The sequence below is a fragment of the Rattus norvegicus genome, chromosome 9 (genome assembly GCF_021556685.1).
Source record: "Rattus norvegicus strain SHRSP/BbbUtx chromosome 9, alternate assembly SHRSP_T2T, whole genome shotgun sequence".
Lineage (NCBI taxonomy): Eukaryota > Metazoa > Chordata > Mammalia > Rodentia > Muridae > Rattus > Rattus norvegicus.
The window spans coordinates 107,685,888-107,707,174 of NC_141542.1; the positions used below are offsets into that span (position 1 = coordinate 107,685,888).

The 21,287-nt window shown below is 49.9% G+C and overlaps 1 protein-coding gene across 44 annotated transcripts in view; it reads right to left on the bottom strand.

Moving 5' to 3' along the window:
* The window catches only part of Hdac4 (histone deacetylase 4), a 246,647-nt gene that overhangs the window by 47,781 nt on the left and 177,579 nt on the right, over positions 1 to 21,287 (bottom strand). For 22 of the 44 annotated variants that reach the window (XM_087566912.1, XM_087566919.1, XM_087566909.1 and 19 more), the window contains 7 exon segments: positions 19,774 to 19,895; positions 15,286 to 15,417; positions 11,640 to 11,752; positions 8,795 to 8,911; positions 8,508 to 8,706; positions 6,199 to 6,437; positions 193 to 447 (listed from right to left, as the gene is read on the bottom strand). In XM_087566912.1, coding sequence (XP_087423038.1) covers positions 193 to 447; positions 6,199 to 6,437; positions 8,508 to 8,706; positions 8,795 to 8,911; positions 11,640 to 11,752; positions 15,286 to 15,417; positions 19,774 to 19,895 — 1,177 coding nt within the window. 44 annotated transcript variants of the gene reach the window in all.

Sequence of the window (21,287 nt, forward strand, 5' to 3'; positions counted from 1 at the left end):
CATGATGGAGACGGTGCATGCACTCCTTCAGAGGGCAGATGTCGATGTGCATGTACCTGAGAGTGTACAACAAATACACCCTTCCTCCCATGAGGGCAGTAAGATAGATGGCTAGGGTCAAAAAGCGACTGTCTGTGATTCAGAGGCCAGGAGAGGCTGAAGGTCAAGCTGCCTGCTCTCCTCATTCCACACCTGTCTAAAGAGAAGCTCCTGTTCAGTGGCTGGGCGCTGGCTGGGTTCCGCCTCTCGAGTGGCCTCTACTTCTTCCTCCTCACTCTCGATGGGCTCCTGCTTCACCTGCACACCAGCTAAGGAGGGCTCCTTCTGCCCAGGGAGCCGATCTAGGTAGGGCTCATCCAGCAAGGCCTGGTGTTCACGGAGCTCCTCCTCTGTCTCCTCCGGGTGGCTCTCAGGCTGCCGAGGTGGCTCACTGGGTTTAGAAATCATCTGCAATACAGAGGAGACAAAGGAGGTCAGGACAGCCGTGGCACTGGAAGAAGTTCCTCCACCTTCCACAGCTCAGGAATGCTCTACCAAGGACCTGTGTGATCCAGGGCCAGCAGGTACCATTTACCCACACAACATGGACCCTAGCAGTATCTGAGACACACAGGAAATGGTCTCAGGGCTAAGGTAATGTGACCTGCAGACAGAGGTAGACAGATACTAGGTACCCAGTGCTCATGCAGTGTTTTCGCGTGTATCAGGTAGGGAAAACTAAGTTAGGTTGCAAGTGTCAGCTCAATGTGCAGAAGTGAGGAAAGGTAAGTTCAAGAGAGGCCAGTGTCAGTCACATGGCCACAGATGCTGAGAGTAACATCCCCAGATGCCACCTAGCAGGACATACTGTGGCTGGAGAAGGGCAACAGAGGCAGATGTCAGTCACCCTGTGGTAAGAAACCAGTACAGAACTGGGAGGGTCGAAAAGTCCTCAGAAGCTGCCTCTCTGAAAGCTTAGGGAAGTACCAAATAGAAAGGACCTTGAGGACATACCATCAGTCTGTGGGGGACACTACTGGTGGTGCGCCTTCAAAAGTATGTGCCAAGCTCCCCAGCTAACTTTTATGAAGCTACCACACGGCTGTGAAAGCAAGATTTCTCCAATTATGTTCTGAAAGCCTAGACTGCTCAGGGGATCTTATGCCTAAAACCCCAAGACACAAAGGAAGACAGTGGAAGCCAGGGAGACACTGACCACAGGGCACTGCTTCTTACTGGATAGATGAGTTCCGTGAGAAAGGTGACGGTGGCACTTGTCCTGTATCTTAAGCATGCTGAGTATGAACATGCATACAATGGGGTGGTTGAGTGAAGTCCTACACATGTGAACTGGCATGGCTGGGATTGTGTCATATTGTATTCACGCAGACCAACACACTGTACACTGTAAACAGCCTCAATAAAGCTAGGTGAATAAAGCCCACGCCAGTTTAGTGAGCTGTCAATCCTCTCTCCGGCTGATGGGGCAGACTAAGCAAGCAGGCTTTATCAAACATGCATTGCTAAGTATTTGTTCCCCTGTACAGTTTGTGATGTGCTAATGGCACCTTACTCCCAGGTATCCCAAACTCCTAACTCTGACTTTGGGCGGGGGAAGGGTAAGTGACACCATTCTAGCAAGCACCAGGGGCAACAGGTAACTGTTAACAGGATGAGGTGACCTGGGTGTCTGATGTCAGGTTGCTGAGACTGGGCCCTTTAGGTCAGTCCTATGGCAGGGATGGAAGGGACAGAGTATCTTTAGATGACATGGAGGAAATTCCCTGGGGAAGGTGGCTTCATCTGCTAGGGAGTAATAGCAGAGGACAGAACAAGAGAAGCTTGGATGGGCCTCTGGAGCAGGCCACCATTGCACAGCAGCTTACAGGTAAAAGAGGAAGCAACAGGGCTAGGAATGCAGAGACAGACCCTGGGGCTCAGAACACAGCAGAGGGCTCAAAGGACTTCCTTTGGGCCCTGGGTGGAGAACAGCAGGGAGACAAGCTGCAGTCTGGCTAGAAAGGTTGAAGTATAAGCACTGGGATGCAGATGGCAGGTCAGGCCTAGGTCAGCTACCTTCAGATAGAGCCAGAGGTGGAAAGGCGGGCCTACAAGGACAGGTGCTCAAGCAGTCAGAGTATGACTGAAGCCCTTTCTTTATCCCTCCCTACTTCGTCTGTCTGTGGTCGGTCTGTTTGACACACACACACACACACACACACACACACACACACACACACACACACACACTCGGGGTCAAGAATGGCAGAAAGGTATTATCGACGTATGGCTGACCTGCCCAAAGTGACTGGGCTCTAAGGCAGTCAGGTCATTGTAAAGGCTCAGTTCTAAGTGGTTACAAGTGCCAGGGATAGTAGCCCATGATAGTCAGAAATCAAAATAACTGCTAAAAGCAGGCCGTGACAGGTAAGGACTGTCATAGGAAGCGTGCAGGGTGTCTTCTGAAAGGAGGAGGCAGGGTAAGTGTGCTGTGGGCAGACAAGCTCCATTCCAACATCTTTATTAATCAACATGGAGAAAGATGTCAGAAAAGCACACACGGCCATTCACCTCCCATCTACTGCTAGGTTAAAGGAGAAACAGAGAGGGGCCTTTCTTCCCAATACCCTTCTATGAACAGCTGAGCCCTAGTACCCTCACAACACTCTCTGTCTTATGGCCCTACAGTCAACCCCTAATAACTTCTGTGCTCCTTTCTGGCTTGAACATATCCTGTGTTCTGTTTAGTGTCATTATCTCTTCAGTGTCTTTGTACCACCTATGGTTCTGAGTACCTTCTGTTTTTCTTAAGGTTACAGTTCAAAGTACTCCACTGGACAACATTCAAGTTCCCTAAAGGCTGGAGTCTACCTTGTTAACCCAGGCAGGAACACTGGTACTGACACATAAAATAAAGGAACGCCCACTTAGAACCCCGGGCTCAATGGCGACTGTGGCTTACAAGGGGACCTCTAGGAAAGTTGGGGGGAGTACTAGTACATGGTTGTGGGCAATTCTACTAGCTGTGCCTGATGCTGAGAAGGCCTCAGGCTTCTTGCTTTTAGTTCCCTGTCAAATGGCCCCCACTGCCAGGGCAGGCTTCCCTGTTTCCTCTCCAGGTTGGGTACAGTTTGCTGACAATGTGAGAGCTCACTGGTGCCATGCATGCTGCAGCCTTGGCATGAGATAGGCAGGCAGAAAGTCCAGAACAAGAAGCAGGGACAGGAAGGCTCTCAAGGGGCTGCGGCTTGGCTAGGCCTCCCTCTAGAGGATGCCTATCAGGGATGCTGCCATGGCAATAAGGGCCACTGAGAGTCCTGTCACCAGTGCAGAACAGGCCGTGGCCTGCAGTGGCTGGGCCACTCTACTCAGCACTGATGCAGGTGCTGGTGCAACTAGGCTTTGGGAGCCACAGTCAGAAACAGCACTCCCTTTCCCTCTCTGACCTCATCTTTGCTTCTCTGTGGCCAGAGATGGGATCTTCAAGCAGAGCTGGCTTTGGGAAGCAAACCTGGCCTTGGGCAGTAACAAGAGAGGCCGGGGGAGGCGAGCAGCAGTTTGCCGACATGTCAGCTCCTGCTGTCCAGACGCCTCTTGGACATCAGAGCCCTGTTTTATCAAGGGATGAGCACACACACACCACCATATCCAGAAACAGCAGGATTAAACCTCACACTGGAGTTCAGAGCCAGAACACCACTGGCAAGCGAGAGGCACTGGATAAATAAACCACGCACAGCAGCACAGCAGCACAGCAGTCCGAGTTCTCATACAGGAGAGCGAGGCCCAGTGAGGCCGACGCTTGGCCTGCACGAAGATCATCGGTGCTCAAGAACTGCTTTCAGCTACGGGGAAGATTGTCGGAGTACAACTGCCGACTTTTCACAACAAGGCTGTGGAGAGGTGGGTCTGGAGGCAGCAGCAGAAAGGGGTGCTTCCCTGTCAGGATGAGAAGCATGACACTGCTGCCTTCATTCCCTGGGAGATTTTCTCCCTTAGTGTGCTTTTGTGAAGCACATTGGTATGGGCACAGCACTCATGTCAGACGCTGACACCCATGTCAGGAGGGACACTGGCTGCCACTCCAATCCCAAGAAGTCCGGAGGGGAGCCAGTCAGCAGTCCTGTTTTGTCTCTTGGAAAAATGGCAACGGTTACAAATGGCTGTTGGAAACACAATGCTAGAATGAGTAATTAGCTCCTGTCACATCTTTGGAGCACTGGCACTTTAAGATGGAGGCCGAATGCACAGTGGGCAGTGAGCCCAGCCGTGGTCCCCACTGTGTCAAGCAGGGAGTGGATGGCCCTCAGGAGCAAGCCTCTCAGAGTGGGGCAGGAACACTGGTGCCAGGTAGCACAGAGAACATCACTGTCTTCCTGGGCGTCCTAGGAAAACATTGTATAAACGTTTCAATCAACTGTCATTTGCTATCACAAATCAATCACGTAACAAACCCCAGTGAGATTACCCAGCTTCTAAAGTCATCTTCAAGAATATGCCACACGTGAATGGGAGTTTCCTGTCTTCAAACCTCCTACCACAGCACTCAGGCAGTGACACAGTGAAATTAATAAGCCGAGGCTGGCACCGGAGAGACGGATGTGCGAGTGCTTTCCACACCTGGGAGCGCAGACAGTGGGCAGGAACCTGTCTCGCCCCAGCAAATGCCTTTCCCGTGTAAATGACGGGATGCCTGGAGCTCCCAACTTTTAAGATGCTCAGAATGTTGGGCTGAGGGGCTGAGGTCAGTGTGCATGACAGGCAGGAGGGGCCTGGCTGAGCCTGTGCTAGGCATGTGGTCTGCAGCGACTTCCTTGGGAAACCACTCGGTCCTGCACCTCAGCCTGCAGCAGAGATTAAGGTGGGATGGGTGTGGACAGGAGACACCGATCCACTGTGGGGCTCCGTGGATCCCTTTGGGTTGGAAACAGGGCCACCTCTGAGCATGCACTCATCTTCCATGTCTCTCGTCCCTGATCCTTTCCCACCTCCATAGGAAAGCCACAGAAATCAAAGGACCAGTGAAGGCGGCCTTCATCTCAGTCCCCTCTCATTTCAGTGTTCTGTGATCAATCCACATCTAAAGACATTAAATAGAAAGTTCTAGAAATAAACAATTTCTAGGTTTTAAGTGCACATTGTTCTGTTTAGCATCATGAAACCACTCCTTCCCCCCCAGGACGGGCACCTCCCCCAGTACACATGCTGGATGGGCTATGCTCCTAGCTGATTAGTAGCCACCTCCATTCTCTGCTTGGTTGTTGCTCACAGGGCTCTTCACTGCCGGTTTCAGGAACCTACTGAGAGTCCTGGACTATACCCCATCCCAGGTAGGGAGAATTAACTAAACTCATAGGCCCTAAAATCCACACCTTTAAACTGAACAGTTTAGTGGTTAATAGAACTGTCTAACCATCACTAAAACCTAACTTGGGGACATTTCCATTGCCTCTAAACATAAATGTTCTACCTATAGACAGCTGTTTCATTTCCCTACAAGCTCTAGTACTTGACAACCACTAACTTCATTCATGTCTCAAGGCAGTGGCCACAACCTGTAGTCACAACCCCTTTGGGGTCGAATAACCCTTTCATCACAGGGGCTGGCTATCAGATACCCTGTATATCAGATATTTACATTAAGATTTGTAAAGAGTAGCAAAATTAGAGTTATGAAGTAGCTGAGTTGATAGTGAAGGTATCTGACTGGCAAACCAGATGGGAATACACTAAACTCCTCTTTCCTGTAGATGGGGCTGAGAGACTCTGGACAATCTGACAGTACCCAGACCTCTCAGGCTGGCCTGCTTCCAAGCTGCTTCTGACGACTCCCACGTTTAAACGGATGCAGGCGCCAGGTGACTTGAAAAATATGCTTCAGGGACTTGATGTCACTGTAAAGTTGGAGGCCTTGGGTGAGAGTTTGCTTAAAGATCTACTTGGCAAATGACTTAAGAAAATCCCTACAAGAACTGCCTATGTGGATTCCCACACAAGGATGCAGAGGCCTCTTGCAAGGATGTGGCCCACTACTTACAGGTCCAGATGGACTGAGGAAGGCTCCACACAACAGCACACCTCTCTAGGCTCCCACCATGCACCAGAGCATGTGCTCTACTTTCCCCCTTCTCCACTTTGGCCACTCACGCTCAGCAGGGGCTAAGGAAGACAGCGAGGCACACAGCATTTGGCTGCAGGTGGCAGCAGAAACAGACCCACCTTGCTGAGGTGCAGCTGCTGCTGCTGGAACTGTTGCTTGTGCTTCTCCAGAAACTGCTGGTGCTGCTGCTGGATCACCAGGTGCTGCAGGGCCTGTGCGTTCTGCGGCAGGGGTGCTGACTGCGTGCGCCCCAGAGGGCGGTGCTGCCGCAGCTTGTGAATGGATGGGGACACCCTGTCCGCACCAACCAGGGACTGTGTGTGGAGGGGCAGTGCCCCCAGGCCTGAAAGATACCAGTCTGAAGATAATATGGAGGAAAAAAAACAGCAGAGGGGAAAAGGAAGAAGAGAGGGGAGAGACGCTGTTGAGTAACCAGTGGAGAAAACAACATGCCTGCCAGCCCAGGCACCTTTTACGACACGACTGTCTGCAAACAGGCTCAATCCCAGCTCGAGGCTGTTAAGACTGGAGCTTGGGCTTTAGCAGGGCAGAGAAAGTAAAGTCACCTGGAGATCTCATTGATGCAGTCTCTCCAGGAGCTCACAGAGGAGCACTTGAGAAAGTATGGCAGCAGCCTAGCATCAGCTTGCCACACCTCCAATAGATGCTTCCACAGGATGGCTCTTCTAGCTCATGCATATCCCCAAACACCAGAAAGAAGAACAGTGTGCAGCTGACCTGCCGAAACTCAGGGACAAACTGACACCCAGGCACTGACGAGACCTTGACCTTCAATGGATTACACCTCAGGACTCTGTACCAAATACAGAGTGGCACTGGGAGAGGAAAGGAGGGCTGCACTGGGAAAGCATCAGATCTCCCCTAGAGGCATAACAGCGGGGCTGCAGAGAGAGCAGGCGAGTGCATGCAGATGGTGCAGGGCAGCAGGGGCTGCAGGACAGACAGACCTGAGTTCAAAGGAGTGGGAAGGACTTAGAGAAGAATGTGTACTTCCATAAAGTTCCCTTGGTCAGCCTGCCCAGGAGGAGGGCTGTGGTGCAAGGCTGGAGTCTCTGCTAAGAGCTGACCCATCTGCCAGTGGTGTTGTGCTCAGACAGCGCTGAGGGACGGACGGCAGCTATGGCCACATAAGTAGAGGCATGCTGTACTACTACTTTGGCTTGGATGTTCACAGGCCTGTGCTCTACAAGCAGTATTATTCTTCATTGCTCTAGACAGTAGGGAATTTGGCCTCTAAAGACAGCTGTGGTTGAGCAGAGGAAACCCTGGTCAGGAGGCTCCTTTCCTCAGGAGAACAGAAAGAACCTAGTGAAGCCAGGATTAGAGAAGAGGTGCCGGGAAGAGTAGACGGACTGCTGGGGAGAGTGTGGCGTCTGAGGGTGAATCACAAACACAGGCCTGACATCCCAGCATTTAGGAGACTGAGGTTAACAAGGTTTAATATCAAAACAGCAACAAAGGGCCAAGTAAATACAATAAAGAGACAAACCAAATCTAAAACCCAGTCCAACCCCAAAGGAAAAGCCTCAACCAGGAGATCAACACTGACTGGCGCTGGGTGTCAGACACTGCCTATGGGAACCGAGTCTTTTCACTTTGTCACTCTGGGCTGGTATCTCATTCACAGATGGGAAGATGAAGCCCATAGTGACAGATTTCCAAGAGAACAGACAGGAAGGGGCCTAAGTGTAATGAGTGTCCCATGGTCACTGGGACACTGCTCTCCAGAGCTGGAGCCGGGTGTCCCAGCATGTCCAGATCACTGACTTGGGAGAAGCAGGTGCACACTGGAGACAAAAAGCACAAGACAGGAAGGAATCCAATACAAGCCCTACCGACCGACCAACCAGAGGCTGGCAGGGGAACACTGGAACATGTACAAGGCCAGCCCTAGGATTGCTCTGACTGTGATTCGGAGTGAAGCAATAGGTGTGAAGTCACCCACTGACCTACAGATGGTGTAGAGAGCTGGGCCGAGTCACCAACACGTAAACATTCCACATGCCATCATTTCTGAAACAGTACCTCCAAAGCATGGTCACTAGGTAAATGTCACAAGTTTATCTTTCTCTAACTTGTATTTTTCTTAATGTAATCATCCTCAAGCTGAAAAATCACTGGTCAGTTCTGAACTTCATACACTTGCTTCTTCAAGCTGTAGGGAAAACTATCAGTGGGAGAGCAGGAGGCTCAACAGAGGGCCACTGGCACTGACTTCTACTCCGTGGTCAGCTTTCTAAGCAGGGCATAGTTTTTTGACGCAGCTAAGGTAGGTGGCTACCATATCACAGAGACCCATAGTTTCTCCTGTTGTATGGCTCGGATGCTCTTTCCAGTCTTCTTTAAAAGCTATAGGAGGTTAGCTATGGCTGACCTAACTGCACAGAGACCTGGCTATGCTTCTTACCTGTGACAAGGGGCGTCTGGGTGGGTGGCTGCTCCAGCAGGACCATGTGCTGCAGGAGGGGGTTGTGAGCTGCTCCACCGTCCCGCTCCAGGGGCGAGGTGCTCAGGTATGGGGTGAGGTGGGTCCCAGGGAACAAGGAGATTCGCTGCTGGAGGGCTGGGAGAGCAAGCCTCTCAGCATCCTGCTGGCCTGCTGCACCCTGAAAGGCACAGTCAGTATACTCAGGCTGTGGAAACTGAGGCAGACAACCACCCCCACGCCACACAGACTCACAGAGGCCAACTTACAGCAGCAGGGCCAGTGGCAGGAAGTCCCAGGGTGATGTTGGGCAAGGATGGTGATGTATAGAGAGGAAGTGGGGCAACAGAGCCTTCTCGAGTCACAAGTCTGTGTGCCAAGCTCGTCTGTAGACAGAAGACATTGTGACCGTCAGAGTCTGCTACAGATGTTCCAATACAAGCAGCACATCCAGGACTGCAAGGGGCACTTACAGCATGAGGTGCTGACGTGTGGTTACCTGGTGCAAAAACAAGCTGCTCAGACTGTGGCCTCCAGTGTGGGTAAGGCCTTTAAGCATGCCACAGGCAGAGAGTCAGGACTCCCACTCCTGAGGTTTTCCCCTCCTAATGGGTTCCTGCTACCTTGTTTGTTTTTATTCAACCTACCTACTTACCATAAAACTATGGATAGGATATTTAGAACAATGCATCTTAAAATATTTTTGTAGTTAGGATGTTTCCAAGAGTGACATCAAAAGCAGAAACCAGGGAGAAAGTTAATGGTGAGGAGGAGAAACCCTGTTCTCATAAAGGCAGGTGATGATGGCAACAGGATCTGCAGTGCACAGGGAAAACAAAGACTGGAGTATAAAGAACTTGTCAATCAAAGACCAATTAACATGAGAGCAGAGCTCAATAAAGACAATGACAAAAGAACCCATTTCAAGGGAAATGAAAAAATGCTCAACTTTCATCAGTGACTGAAAAACATATTTACCAAGTCATCAAACTGACAAATTTTGTAAAAGTGCAGAAAAGCTGAACCGAGTGGTCATGAGATTATAAACTGATGTCCTTTCTGCAGAATGATTTGGCAATCTGTTTGTAAGCCTTAGAAGCAGAGTTGTTCTTGATTGTGAGGCTTCACTCTCAAGATACAGTGGGAAGAACAGGCCTAAGGAAATGGCCCAAGCACCTGAAGTTAGCTACGGTCATTTAAGTAGTCACATGGAGGCAGTAATATATGGCTTCTATCATGCTCCAAGTCACAGTTAAAAGAACACATGGATTTGTACATATCAACACACAGAGGTCAGGAAATGGCCTGCTAACCATGCTAGCTGTTACTTCTGTTTATTAGTGTCATTATTCTGCCATTACTCACATTATTTCTAAGGGCAATGGTAGAGTTAGAGGTAGGCTTAGGGTAGGTTTGTCATTAGAGTTAGTGTTAGTCCTTGGCTGGGGGCAGAGGTAGTAGGCTTAGGGTTAGGGTTGTTGGCAGGGCTAGGGTTAAGATTGTGGGTAGGGTTAGGTTACAGCTTGGTATAAAGTTAGTATAGGCGCTTCCTGGGAGTACTGTGGTTCTTCAGTGGACCAGGGCCAGTAATAAATTGCACACTTTGCAGGAAAGTGAGTATGTGCAGTTTGTGATAAGGGGTGTGTTAGCTACCAGCTTCTTTTCCTGCACAGAGAGGTTTTTGGGACACTACTAGGGTGCCCCAAAGATCCCACCATGCATAACCCACACATGAGCAGCCTTCAGCCACTGCTCATTCAAGTCTAGCATTTGAAATTCAAAAGGAATGTCCACATGTGATCCAGGACTCAAACACCAGCTCGGTCTGTGACAACAACTGTCTGATGAGAAATGCCGGCATTACTGTTCTTGGGGATGCTCTGGATGCTTTAATTTGTGGCAGCTCAATTTGCATATTTGGGCTTTATAAAGATGAACACACAACTTAAACCAGAACAGCTCCAAATGAGGAGCTGTTACACTATTGTGACACATCTAACTGCCCACATCACATATGTGTCTGGGCCCACGACCAACAAGAGGGAAGCTGAGTTAATAGCGTCCTAGGGCAGGGAACAGTTTTCTGGTTGTACTTGAAGGCTGATTACAGGTTGGTCTCAGCTGTAACCTCAGTCCTGCAGAAGGACTGTTAAAACTTGTAACACCCTAACGAAGAACTAAGTTGAAAGGCTAACTAATACAAATGAAAGAAATGAGAGAAATGAAAGTATAAAGTAAAAGGAATGGAGTGACCCTTACTTCCTGCAGTGACCCTCATTTCTAATCTCCCAGACATAAAGGGGCTAGAAACCCGACACGAAGAAAGCACTATGCCTGTGTAACTTCCCTTGAGGCTATCAGCTCTTTGGAAGGGCAAGACTCATTTCTCCATGCTAAAGAAGGAACTCCTATGAAGGGAGGAGCTCCAAAGAAGCCTCCTGCTCACTGAGCTCACACAGCAGACAGCGATACTGACTTATCCAGTATCTGCCGCATCCTGGCCTGTAGCAGCAACACTATTGGGACAGCCTGAGTTCTCCTGTGTTTCCTTCACGGCCTGTCTTCCCTACCTCGGGGGAAACTTGGAGAGCAGCCATCTCTGCTGCTGCTGCATCCTGGGCCAGGCTTGTGGGTCAGGGATGCTTGTGGAGTGAGGGGAAGTATGCAGTGTGTGTGCTGGGACCTACGGTTCTGGAGCGGTCCTGAGTTCTTCTCCAGACCTTTCCTTCCTCCCACATTAGTGTCCACCAGTACCATGCACTTCCCTAACCCTTGATTCTTGGCTGTTGTAATCTGTGTATCTCTCAAATGTCCTTTTCACTTCACAACCGCTCTCACATGACTGTTGCTTGCCCCATGTGCCTTAACACAGTGTGTATGATGACAGCTGCTTCTGTGACATACCTGGAGAAAGATCAAGAAAAAGGCAGGTTGGAAGCTCCCACTATTATGGGAACGCAGGCCCTCATGTTTCAGAGGACCGTGATGAGGAGAACAGGGAATGACACCTAGAAGGCCCTTCCCAGAGTATTCCTACATTTCGGTCCTACTGGACTGTGAGGCACAAGTTAGGTACGCAGGGTGCTTGGCCTATATGCATCTGTGCTGACCCACCTCAGCTGGAGTGCTGGGCACGGTGGGTGCAATGCCATTCTCGGTGCTGACGTTGCCAGAGCTGCTATTGGGGGAGCTGGGACCGGAGCCAGGGGCGCTGCTACATGCGGAGTCTGTAGATGAGAGACAGCAGTTGTGGTTGGGTACTGGGTTGACACAGAGAGCCCTACCGCCTCCCCAGGTTTCTGCCTGCCAGCCTGCTGCCAGTGTTTCAAAGCGGGGATGGTAACAGGATTCCCTCAGTCTCAGCTTGGCTGCTGACCTCCCATGAGCCTCCCAATGATGAGGCTCTGTGGATGCATGGTTGATCCTGTTAGGGTGCGTTTATTACCTGCTCTACAGCTCTTTAGAATTTCAAGATGGTTCGAAACATCAGAAAGGTAAGCTCTTAAACACTTATTAATATTCGAACAAAGACCAGTGAATACAAAGGCCCAGTAGTTTTTTTTTTTTTTTTTTTTTTTTTTTTAATTTCAAAGGTCAAACTCACTGTGTCTGTAAAAATAATTTCTAACTAAAACCTATGGTGACTGCTCAGTTTACATGTAGCCCTCTTACTTTACTATGAACTACCTGGCAGCCAGGAAACACAGGCAGTGGCTTCTGCAGCTTACAAGTGTGATTTGAAATCATAACGTTGCCATGTGTCGGGCTTGACCCTGACCAGTGGGCCAGGCACAGTGTTCTTCACGCGTATGGCTGGGTGCAGCTATCTCCAACCATGCAGTCCGGGTGGTGCCTCTCTGTGTTCAGGGGCAGATGCTGAGCTTTTGATGTCTGGCTCAAGGGCCTTGTGACCATGGCATCATCTGGTTAACATTTCTCAAACACACACAAGAACTACTTTCCTAAAATAGTCAGGCAGTGGCAACAGCACTCAGATCAAGCCCTACACCTGGCTACAGCAGGTCACTGAGGGGCTCAAGCACACACTTGCTTAGCACAGCATAGGCACTCAGGCACCCAGCTAACAGGGCCGCTCAGCTGCAGAGCTGGTTCTGAGAGCTGTCTGTAAGCAGAGCCCTGGAAGGCAGAGGAGGGAGGACGGGGCGGACTGGAGCAGACATCCAGCCCTGCAGATCTGGGAGGAGCTTGGCCTTTCTGAGCTGTATAAGGCATCTTTGTTTCGCATCGCTCACAGATGAGGAAGCCGTGTCCAGTGCATCGCCTGCCCTGCACTTACGTGTGCCAGGGCAGAGACAATCTGACACTCATCCTGACAGATGGGGAAGGCTTGATCCTCTGTGGACTGCATGGCCCACCAGTCCCAAGGCCACTTCTCACCCTCTAGGAGCTGCTTGCACCCTATCCCATCTAGAAGCCTGTATCCAATGCTTGCACATGCCTGCCAGACACCAATCCTGAGTACAGGACTCAGTCTGTCCTTTCTCTGTCCCTCTCCTCCAAATGCCACCTAGGTTACACAGGTGAGCCTGTATTTCCCTGAGTTTTACCAGCTGGGAGCTCAAGAGCCTACTGGACTGAAGAGGCATTTCCATTTGACTTCTGTACACATGTGCTTTGCTCAGCTTCCACGCTCTGCTCTTGAAGTCACACTGCCAACAGCAGCCACCATGACCTACCTCAGGCTATGCTCTCTGCTGCTGCATCCTGTCTCTGGCTGCACAGCAGAACCAAGTGAGTTTTCCTTAGACACACACTCTTGTAAGTATGCAGAGAAACTCTCACCTCCACGCTGCCTTGTAGGGCGATAAAACGTGGGTGTGATGTGTGGTCTTTCACTTTGAATGACCTGATGCTGTAGTGCTTTTATTCATGCTATTTCTAGGAATCTGGTCTATGGATATGCACACAATGCATGGCCTTCTGGCACTGACATTAGCAAAGGAGGGTGTCGATACGTCCCTGCAACAGCTATTAAGTGAGGAAGATAGACAGTTGCACAGTAAGAGGCCCATGCTCAACTGTGGTGTGAACACATCACATCCTGATGAGAATGACAGGAAGTGGACTGAGTGTGAACCGTGACTCCACAGGTGCTTCTTCATGCTCTTTAACCAGCATGAGCTTCATTCCGGGCAGGAGCAGTGCTATGCTAACCTGCTGTGACCCTGGACCTCCATGCAGGGTGCGGGCCTCTCCTGCTCAAGGAACTTTGCTGCTCCCTTGCTCTTCCTGGAGCAACCCCAGCTAAAGCCTCTCTGTCTGCTGCCTGAAAACAGCTCTGCCTGAAGCACCACCCTGTCACAAGTGCTCAGGTGGCAATGGTGACCTGCGCAGCACTGCCTGTTTTCCAACTTTACTTATCCATCAAGCTGTAGCTCAGAGGCCACCTTCTCCACAAGTTTACAGAGCAGGCATGTTCTTCTAATACACTTGAAGCCTGCCCGAGGCTTGCGTGCAAACTCCCACCTAACAGTTCAGCACTGACCTGTCCTGTCATGATGACCTCCCAGGCCATCTCCCTCGGGTCATGCTTTACTCAGAAAGTGGAGGGCATGACTCTCAATGGGCATTAAAGAGCAGCAGTCATTGTGGTGTGTGGCACTCAGGGCAGTCTGACAGAGACTCTGTCTCCCGAGTGATCTTGCCAGAAAAAGTGCATAATCTAGGCACATGCAAGGATGGGCTCACACCAGGTCCAGGCAGCCAGGCTGCACATCAGTATGAACAATTTCTACTTACATGCCCCTCAAATTCCCAACTAAATTCCCAGTGATGGGCAGTGAGTATGGGTCTCCCTACAGAGAGCGGCATTAGAACCATGATAAACATGAGTTCTTGTGTCTCTAACAGAGTAAGCAGGGGACAAGTGCATGGAAAGGAAGGAAGACTGACAAGGTACACAAGGGGCAGGATCTTCTTTGCACAGATCCAAGATTACAAGCCAGTCCTGGAGTGAGGATTCACACTGGCCCTGTGTCTAGAAGGCCACGCCCTTCTGTCTGAGGGCAGGCATATGAGATTTGGGGATTTGCTTTGAAGGACTTTGGAATAGGAACCCTTTTGTTTTTCCCTGGGACAGCACATTCACAGAAACAAACTGGACCAACTAGACAGGTGCAACTCATAGACCAACAACTGAAACCTTGACCTTCCAACAGCATTCTCTTCAGGTCAGCTCTGAACAGCTTCGTTTTTCCTGGATGCTGGGACTTTAGGGTGATGAGGTGAGACCTGGCTAAGGTCTTAACCTAAGAGGGACGTGCTGGGAGGTACTTCCTGGGGCGGGAAGGGCTGTATCCTGCTGCTTGTCCACCTGCAGGTAGGGACAGCATCAACATGGTCGCTGAAGTGGAACTAGCTAAGCACCTTGTCTCCCTCTCATCAGCTAGCCACATCGGTGGGGAACAATCTGGAAGCTCAAAGGCCCCACTATTCCTATGGGTAGCAGAAAGCAGGCAGAAACACGCTATCACCACTAAAGGGAAGGGCAGTTTTAAACCTACCTTCAGTTCAGAAAACCTCAGAATGCCAGGTAAGATAGCGCTTTCACTTGGGCCCAAAGGCAACCCTCTGAGGGAACTGAGCCATGGGATAGGACCTGGCAGCTGCTGGGCCAGGCATTTGCATGGCCATTCAGCAGGAGAGCATACAGGAATTGGTTGGGCTGAGACACATTGTTAGAGGTGTCAGAGTGCCGGGTGTGTGTTAGGGTCGGGGGCTTACCTGCTCCCTGACATACCTGTAACATCCAGGGGTCGCTTTTTTAGAGCAGTGGCCACAGGGCCATCTTTCCTGCGCAGCAGGGGGCTGCTCCGTCTCTCAGCTACTTTCTGCTTAAGCCTTGACCGTAATTTCAGGTTAGGTTCAGAAGCTGCATGGAAGGAGATGTCGTTATAGCCAGGCAGACACAGCTGGGGTCAAGGGCATCACACTGGTGGTTTAAAACAAGCACAGCTGGTAAATCTCCACTAAGTATGGGCTGGAAGGCAGGGCTTTGCTGGCAGTGGGGACAAGCTCCTGTTGGCCCCATTAGTGGCTGCAGTGGTTGGGGGCAGGGCAGTACATGTGCTTCCATTCCATCCTATGCTGAGGACATTACGCAGTGTTACTGATTCACTGGGCATAGCAAGAAACCTCTGAACTGTGACAGCCACTCAGTGAGGATGCCTCTTAAATAATGGTCTCCTAAACAATTCATCTGTAACCTCAGAGTAGGGCGGCTCAGAAACCTAAGGAGAGCTGAGAAAGGTATCTTTCAAGGCTGTCACCTGTGACATCATCACAGTTTCCAAACCACCAGCCTCCTTGTTCACTGGAAGACACCTGCATCTCACAGTCTGGGAGCAGACAGCAGCTTCGGACCCTGGGGGCCTCTGTCAAGGGCAACTGACGCTCCAAAGCATGGGGTGAAGGATCGGCTAGGCTGCTTCTCTACACTGAGGCACAGCTCAGACCCTGACCTTCTTTGCCGACACTGGCTAAAGGCACAACTGAGGTTGGGACTTGGTTTGGTGTTTTAAGCAGCTCTCCTGGGCAAACAGATTCATGTAAGAATCTGCAACTGTGAGGCCATGGCAGATTTCCATTCTCTTCAGGAATCTGCAGACCCACTTCATCCCTGCTCCTGAGGTGGCACAAGCCACAAGCTTCACAGACTAGCGTGGGATGGCAAAGGGCATGGACTCTGCAGTCATTAGCTTCCAGAGGATAGGACAACCTGGGTGTGCTAAGACAGCCAACATGCCAGAGCCCCTCGCTGTGTCGAGCTTGGGCGTGTTGATTTGTGAGGCAGTGAAATGTCATCTTAGCCCCTCTGAATGCTGGAAGGAGAAGTAAGTCCCTGCCCACACGTGGGATTACTCTCATCCCCATGCATCAAGATGCAGAGGGGCCAGGGTTCTGAGGAGCAGGCCTTTGGGGAGCTTCTCTTCTGGCCTGGGACATGTGGGCAAATCTGAATCTTTTGGAAAAAAGATGAGGCAAAATGCAGCTTTAGGACCTTTGGGCACAGTGGGACTAAGCAGGACTCCTAAACAGCTTCCCAGAGACGTAAAGGCAGGGTCTGGTGGGTTCACAAGAAGAGAAAGAAATCCAAACTTAAAAAGGCCTGCTACCTTACCCGTCTAGTGCTGAGTGAATAGTGGGATCTGTGTTCTTAAATTTCCTGGTTTACAGAACCAAGAGCCAACTAAACTATTTATTTTTCCATACATTTTGGGGTCTTGAGATTTTGTTATTGCAACAGGAAATAGACCAGGACAAGTGGAAACTTTATGAAGGATCCTGCCAATGAGGGTATGTATTTGTGAGCCAATCAAGTCCTCAGCTTTGGGAGGGTGTTGGTGGGAAAAGGCAGTGTTTTTAAAAGGCCATAGAAACCCAGGGAGAATAACTTAAAAAGTTATTGTTTTTCTATTTTAATTTATTATGTGTATGGGTATTTTGCCTGCATATATGTTGGTAAGTTACATGCAAACAGTGCCTTCTGAGGTGAGAAGAGAGCATCGGATTCCAAGGGACTGGAGTTACAGATGCTTGCCAGCTACTGCGTGGCTGCTAGAAACTGAAGATTAGCCAATGCTCTCTCTTAACCACGGCGCCATCTCTCCAGCCCTGAGGGTAATTTTCAGGATGGTCAGAAGCAGTGGGAAGGGGGACCAGGCCCTACCTCACCTGGGAACACAGGGAGAATTCTGGGAGGAGAAGAGAGGTCCTGTAGCAGAGACAGCACTGCTATCTGACAATGATACAGAAAGGAACAGGTCTCTGAGAGGCAGTTAGAGCTGGGATATGGGAGAGGCTGGACAACAGCCTACACTTGGAAAACTCTGAGCAGCAGGGCCTGGGGTGTGAGCCTGACACTCAGCATGTGCAGAGTGGCTTATAGGCTGGAGCTGAGTTGATTCCATGTGGCCCTCTGCTTAGTGGAGTTGAGAGGGAGGCTTGTAGGACAAGTCACAGGGGGGAAGGAGTCCAGACCACCTAACAGTCAGGAGAAGTAGAGCTACGTCTCCCTCCAGGTCTTCCTTGACTCCCTCAACTGCTCTAAGAGTTGACTCTCCTCTGGGAGCGGAGGGTCAGAGTGTTTCCTAAGCCACTGATGTGTAAAGTCGCTGGGGATGGGCTCAGGCAGCTGAGCTCTGAGCATGAGAGCGCTCAGGCAAGCTGATGTTATTCTCATGAGAGAAGGAAGACAAGGCACAACGTAGATATAAGCTGCTACCCCAGGGAGCCCACCAAGGACTAGCAAATATGCCTAGAGTGTAGAAGAGTTCAGCATGAGATCGCTGAGGGTTTATTTCACTTTGATTAAAGATTAAAATCCTTTAAGGAGTGAGATGGGCAGGACCGTATACAAGATCAACATAAAATCCTATAAAGTCAGAGGCAGGGACTGTTCAGATACAGTTATCTGAGACTGTCATTGTAACTTGACCTTGGTACCTCATGAAGGAAATATCACTCACTGACCGTGTCTTTCGTAGCACCACTTCATCAGAAATACACAGAAGTGCACCTAGCATTGGCAACATCAAGGGCTGGAAGAAGCCATGTCCAGTATACTGTAGGCCATTCCTTGAATGCTATAGGAAATGAAATACTTTCTCTGGAATTCTTATTATTAATATCATTCATGTGCTGGTGGTGCCTCTTAAAAACCTGGGATGTAAGCAAACTGTAATTAAGGTTTTCTGAAGCCTCTCTAAGGTATGAGAGACATTTGTTCTTCTATTCTCAGGGAGTGGGGTCTGAAGGGGGCTGGACCTCCAGAAGTCATTGGCAGTGGTTTGCCTTCCGGCACTGAGTGTACTCAATGGACTGAGACTCGTGGAGAAGGCTCAGAGCCATGCAGACTACATGGAGGGTCACATGGCTGTGGTGACCCTCCATGGGTAATGGTGTTAAGTATTCTCTCTCCTGTTCTGACCATCTCTCTGGGAGCATGCTACCCATGATGCGAAGGCTTCTGAGACTAGAGACAGGAGGTGACTGAACTCTAGCACCACTGTCTGTAGGGAGGGATGATAGCTTACAGTCCTGCTGTTGTAGTGCTCTGGGTTAGACAGGACAGCGGTAAGCACTGTCTCTTCCTGTTGACCACAGGAGGAAGGTGCCCCATGGGTATTCTCAGGAGGGCATACCCTTTACTGAGAGCACTTAGGCCATGTCTTCATTCTTCTACAGAAGATCCCACCCACCTGAGAAGCACCAGACCTGACATGGCCATTCTCCCTTACACACTGCAAATATTAGTCAAGCCTTGTTTAGGCTGAGATAAAATGTCCCTCCTTTCGGCTCTCAGCTCCTGGTTCCAGACTGCTCAAAGCCACGCCAAACCACAACTGAGTGTAGAATCCTCTGAAACTTCCTAGTTTAGGAAGAGATAAAAGATGAGTCTGTTCATCTCTGTGATGCCTTGTGAAGAAGCCAGTACCCATGGCTCCAGGGCAGCCTTATTTAGAACTCAGAGAAACTTTGAATTTATGGACTTGTTTAGTAAAAGCAGGCGTGCCGCTCAGATCTCCTTTTTGAAGAACTCCCAGTGCTGCTCTGCAGGTTGTGGCTACACCTTCACCATACAGGCTGAGGCTGTGAGGGTCCGCACCCTCTGGAACAACCTCTAGAAAGTCTACCTTCTTGCCAATGTACTATCCACAGCCACTTCAGCCCTTTCCTAAGGCCCATCCTCTATCACCATCACCCAAGAAAGCAGGAGTTTTCTGGTTGTCTTGTGTTCCAGCAGATTCCTCCTGGCAACGGTCTAGTCCCCTTTACATCCTTGTCCATAAGAGAGCTGACAGACAAACCTGTGGGCCACGAGGGACCTGCCTTCACTCTGGGTGCTCGATTACCCCCATCTGGCCATGCAGAACCCTTACATACACTCTGGCCTCGGCCAGCACATCCACAGGACCTGTCATTAGTCCTGGAACTACCCTACTGTTCTGGACTGTAAAGCAGAGCGTACTCCCAAGAGGGGATGAACCAAGGTGCTGTGGGGATGAGGCCAAATTCTGTAATACAGGAGCACATGCATGAGACCCATTCTTTGGGAATAGACCACACAGAGAAGTGCAGGGTAATCATTAAAAGGATGTCAGAATGCAAAAGTCAGTCTCTTAAACTCTCCTGAACAAGACGTCAAAGCAGTGTTCGTGGCTCGCACCAGAGTGCACTGGGGCTGCTGTCAGGATGGAGGCATTTGGGGGGCAGACTGCACACTAACCTGTTTTCCTAAGAGGGAAGTCATCTTTGGCGTCGTACATTCCCAAGACAGGGTGGTTGTAGGAGGCTGACACCCCACTCTGGGGTGGAGAGCTCTGGTCAAGGGAGCTGTGCTGTGTCTTCCTGGAAAAAGGCAAAGATAGATCAGTGTGCCCAGGCATCCCAAGCCTCAGGATACCACATTTTGAAATCTGACCTTTCGTTAGCCCCTCTTCTCCTCGGGAGAGGTAAGAGTAAACAGAAACAATCAAGCCAGCAAGCAAACAACAGTGTCCGCAGCCCCTGTCTGTATGCCCTATGGCCCATTCTCTGCCCAGATCTGCCCTCTGGGATTCTTATACTAGTCCATCCTCAGAGGGTTTGACTTTAGGAGGCAAGTAGAGGAAGTCAGTGGGCCCAGGCATGAGAGATCATAGGAAAGACAGGAAGATGGGGTGAGCACAGACTCCTAGTAGATGCTGGTAATGCCTATGACTGTCTGTCTCCCCAAGCACAGGGCCCCTTGAGGACTTTCCTTTTGAAGAATACGTCCACTACTCATGTCTACTACGACAAATCTCCCAGTCATATAGGAAGTGAACTTCCAATAGACATGTCAAAGTCCTAAAAACAGCCAGATGGAAAAGGTTGCAGGTGGATGGATGCTCAGAGCAGAGAGGAGGAGGAGGGGAGGAGGAAGAACACAAGTAAAAGCAGGAGTCTGGTTGCAGGATATGCCTAGGGCACTGACACCATCCTAGACGACCTTTAGCAAACCTTTCTGATGCACCAGCAGCCAAGCCTTCCTCTGAATTCGGACACCGTGAGACATTCTGTGATCTTGAGTACAGGAAATCTGCTTAATGACTCAAAACACATTTGCTTACTTTCTAGCTTAGACTCTGCTAAATGATTCATTTAAATATACAGTATTTGGCATCCACACATCTGGAGTTATGTGAACCTAGAGTGGGAGCCCTCAGATGCGCACAGGTGCATATTTAAATATTTGAAAGTGTATTATGCAAAGAATGGACTGACGGGGCTCTCAGACACATCTAAGAAGGCAGCCCTGGAGGCTTCTTACATGCTAAGCCAATGGGGTCCTTGGCATCCCTTTGGTCTTTCCTCTAAACACAGAATGGTGTATATATTTGTGTGCATGCACATATGTACACACATGAGTACACTCGTGCATAGGCTAAAAAGATAGTCAACTATAGGAAAGTAATTTAATATGATAATTAAAAGAAATATAGTAAAGACAATTATAATTGTTACGTTTCATGACAGAGTTTCTTCCTACTAAGGAATAAGTTGGAAAAGCTGGTCACTCCAGATCCAGTAGATCTCCTCCTATTGATCTCATCTCTCGAGAGTCTGTCAATATTAAAACCCACTTTTCTGTCATGGCTGTAAATGAGCTGGAACAAGAGGCTACTACTCTGAACCGCCTGCCTCGAGCCAGGTACACAGCTCTCAGAGCTGCTTATATCTCCTTATCCTCTAGAAATGCTTCTTGGAGCTAACACTGGT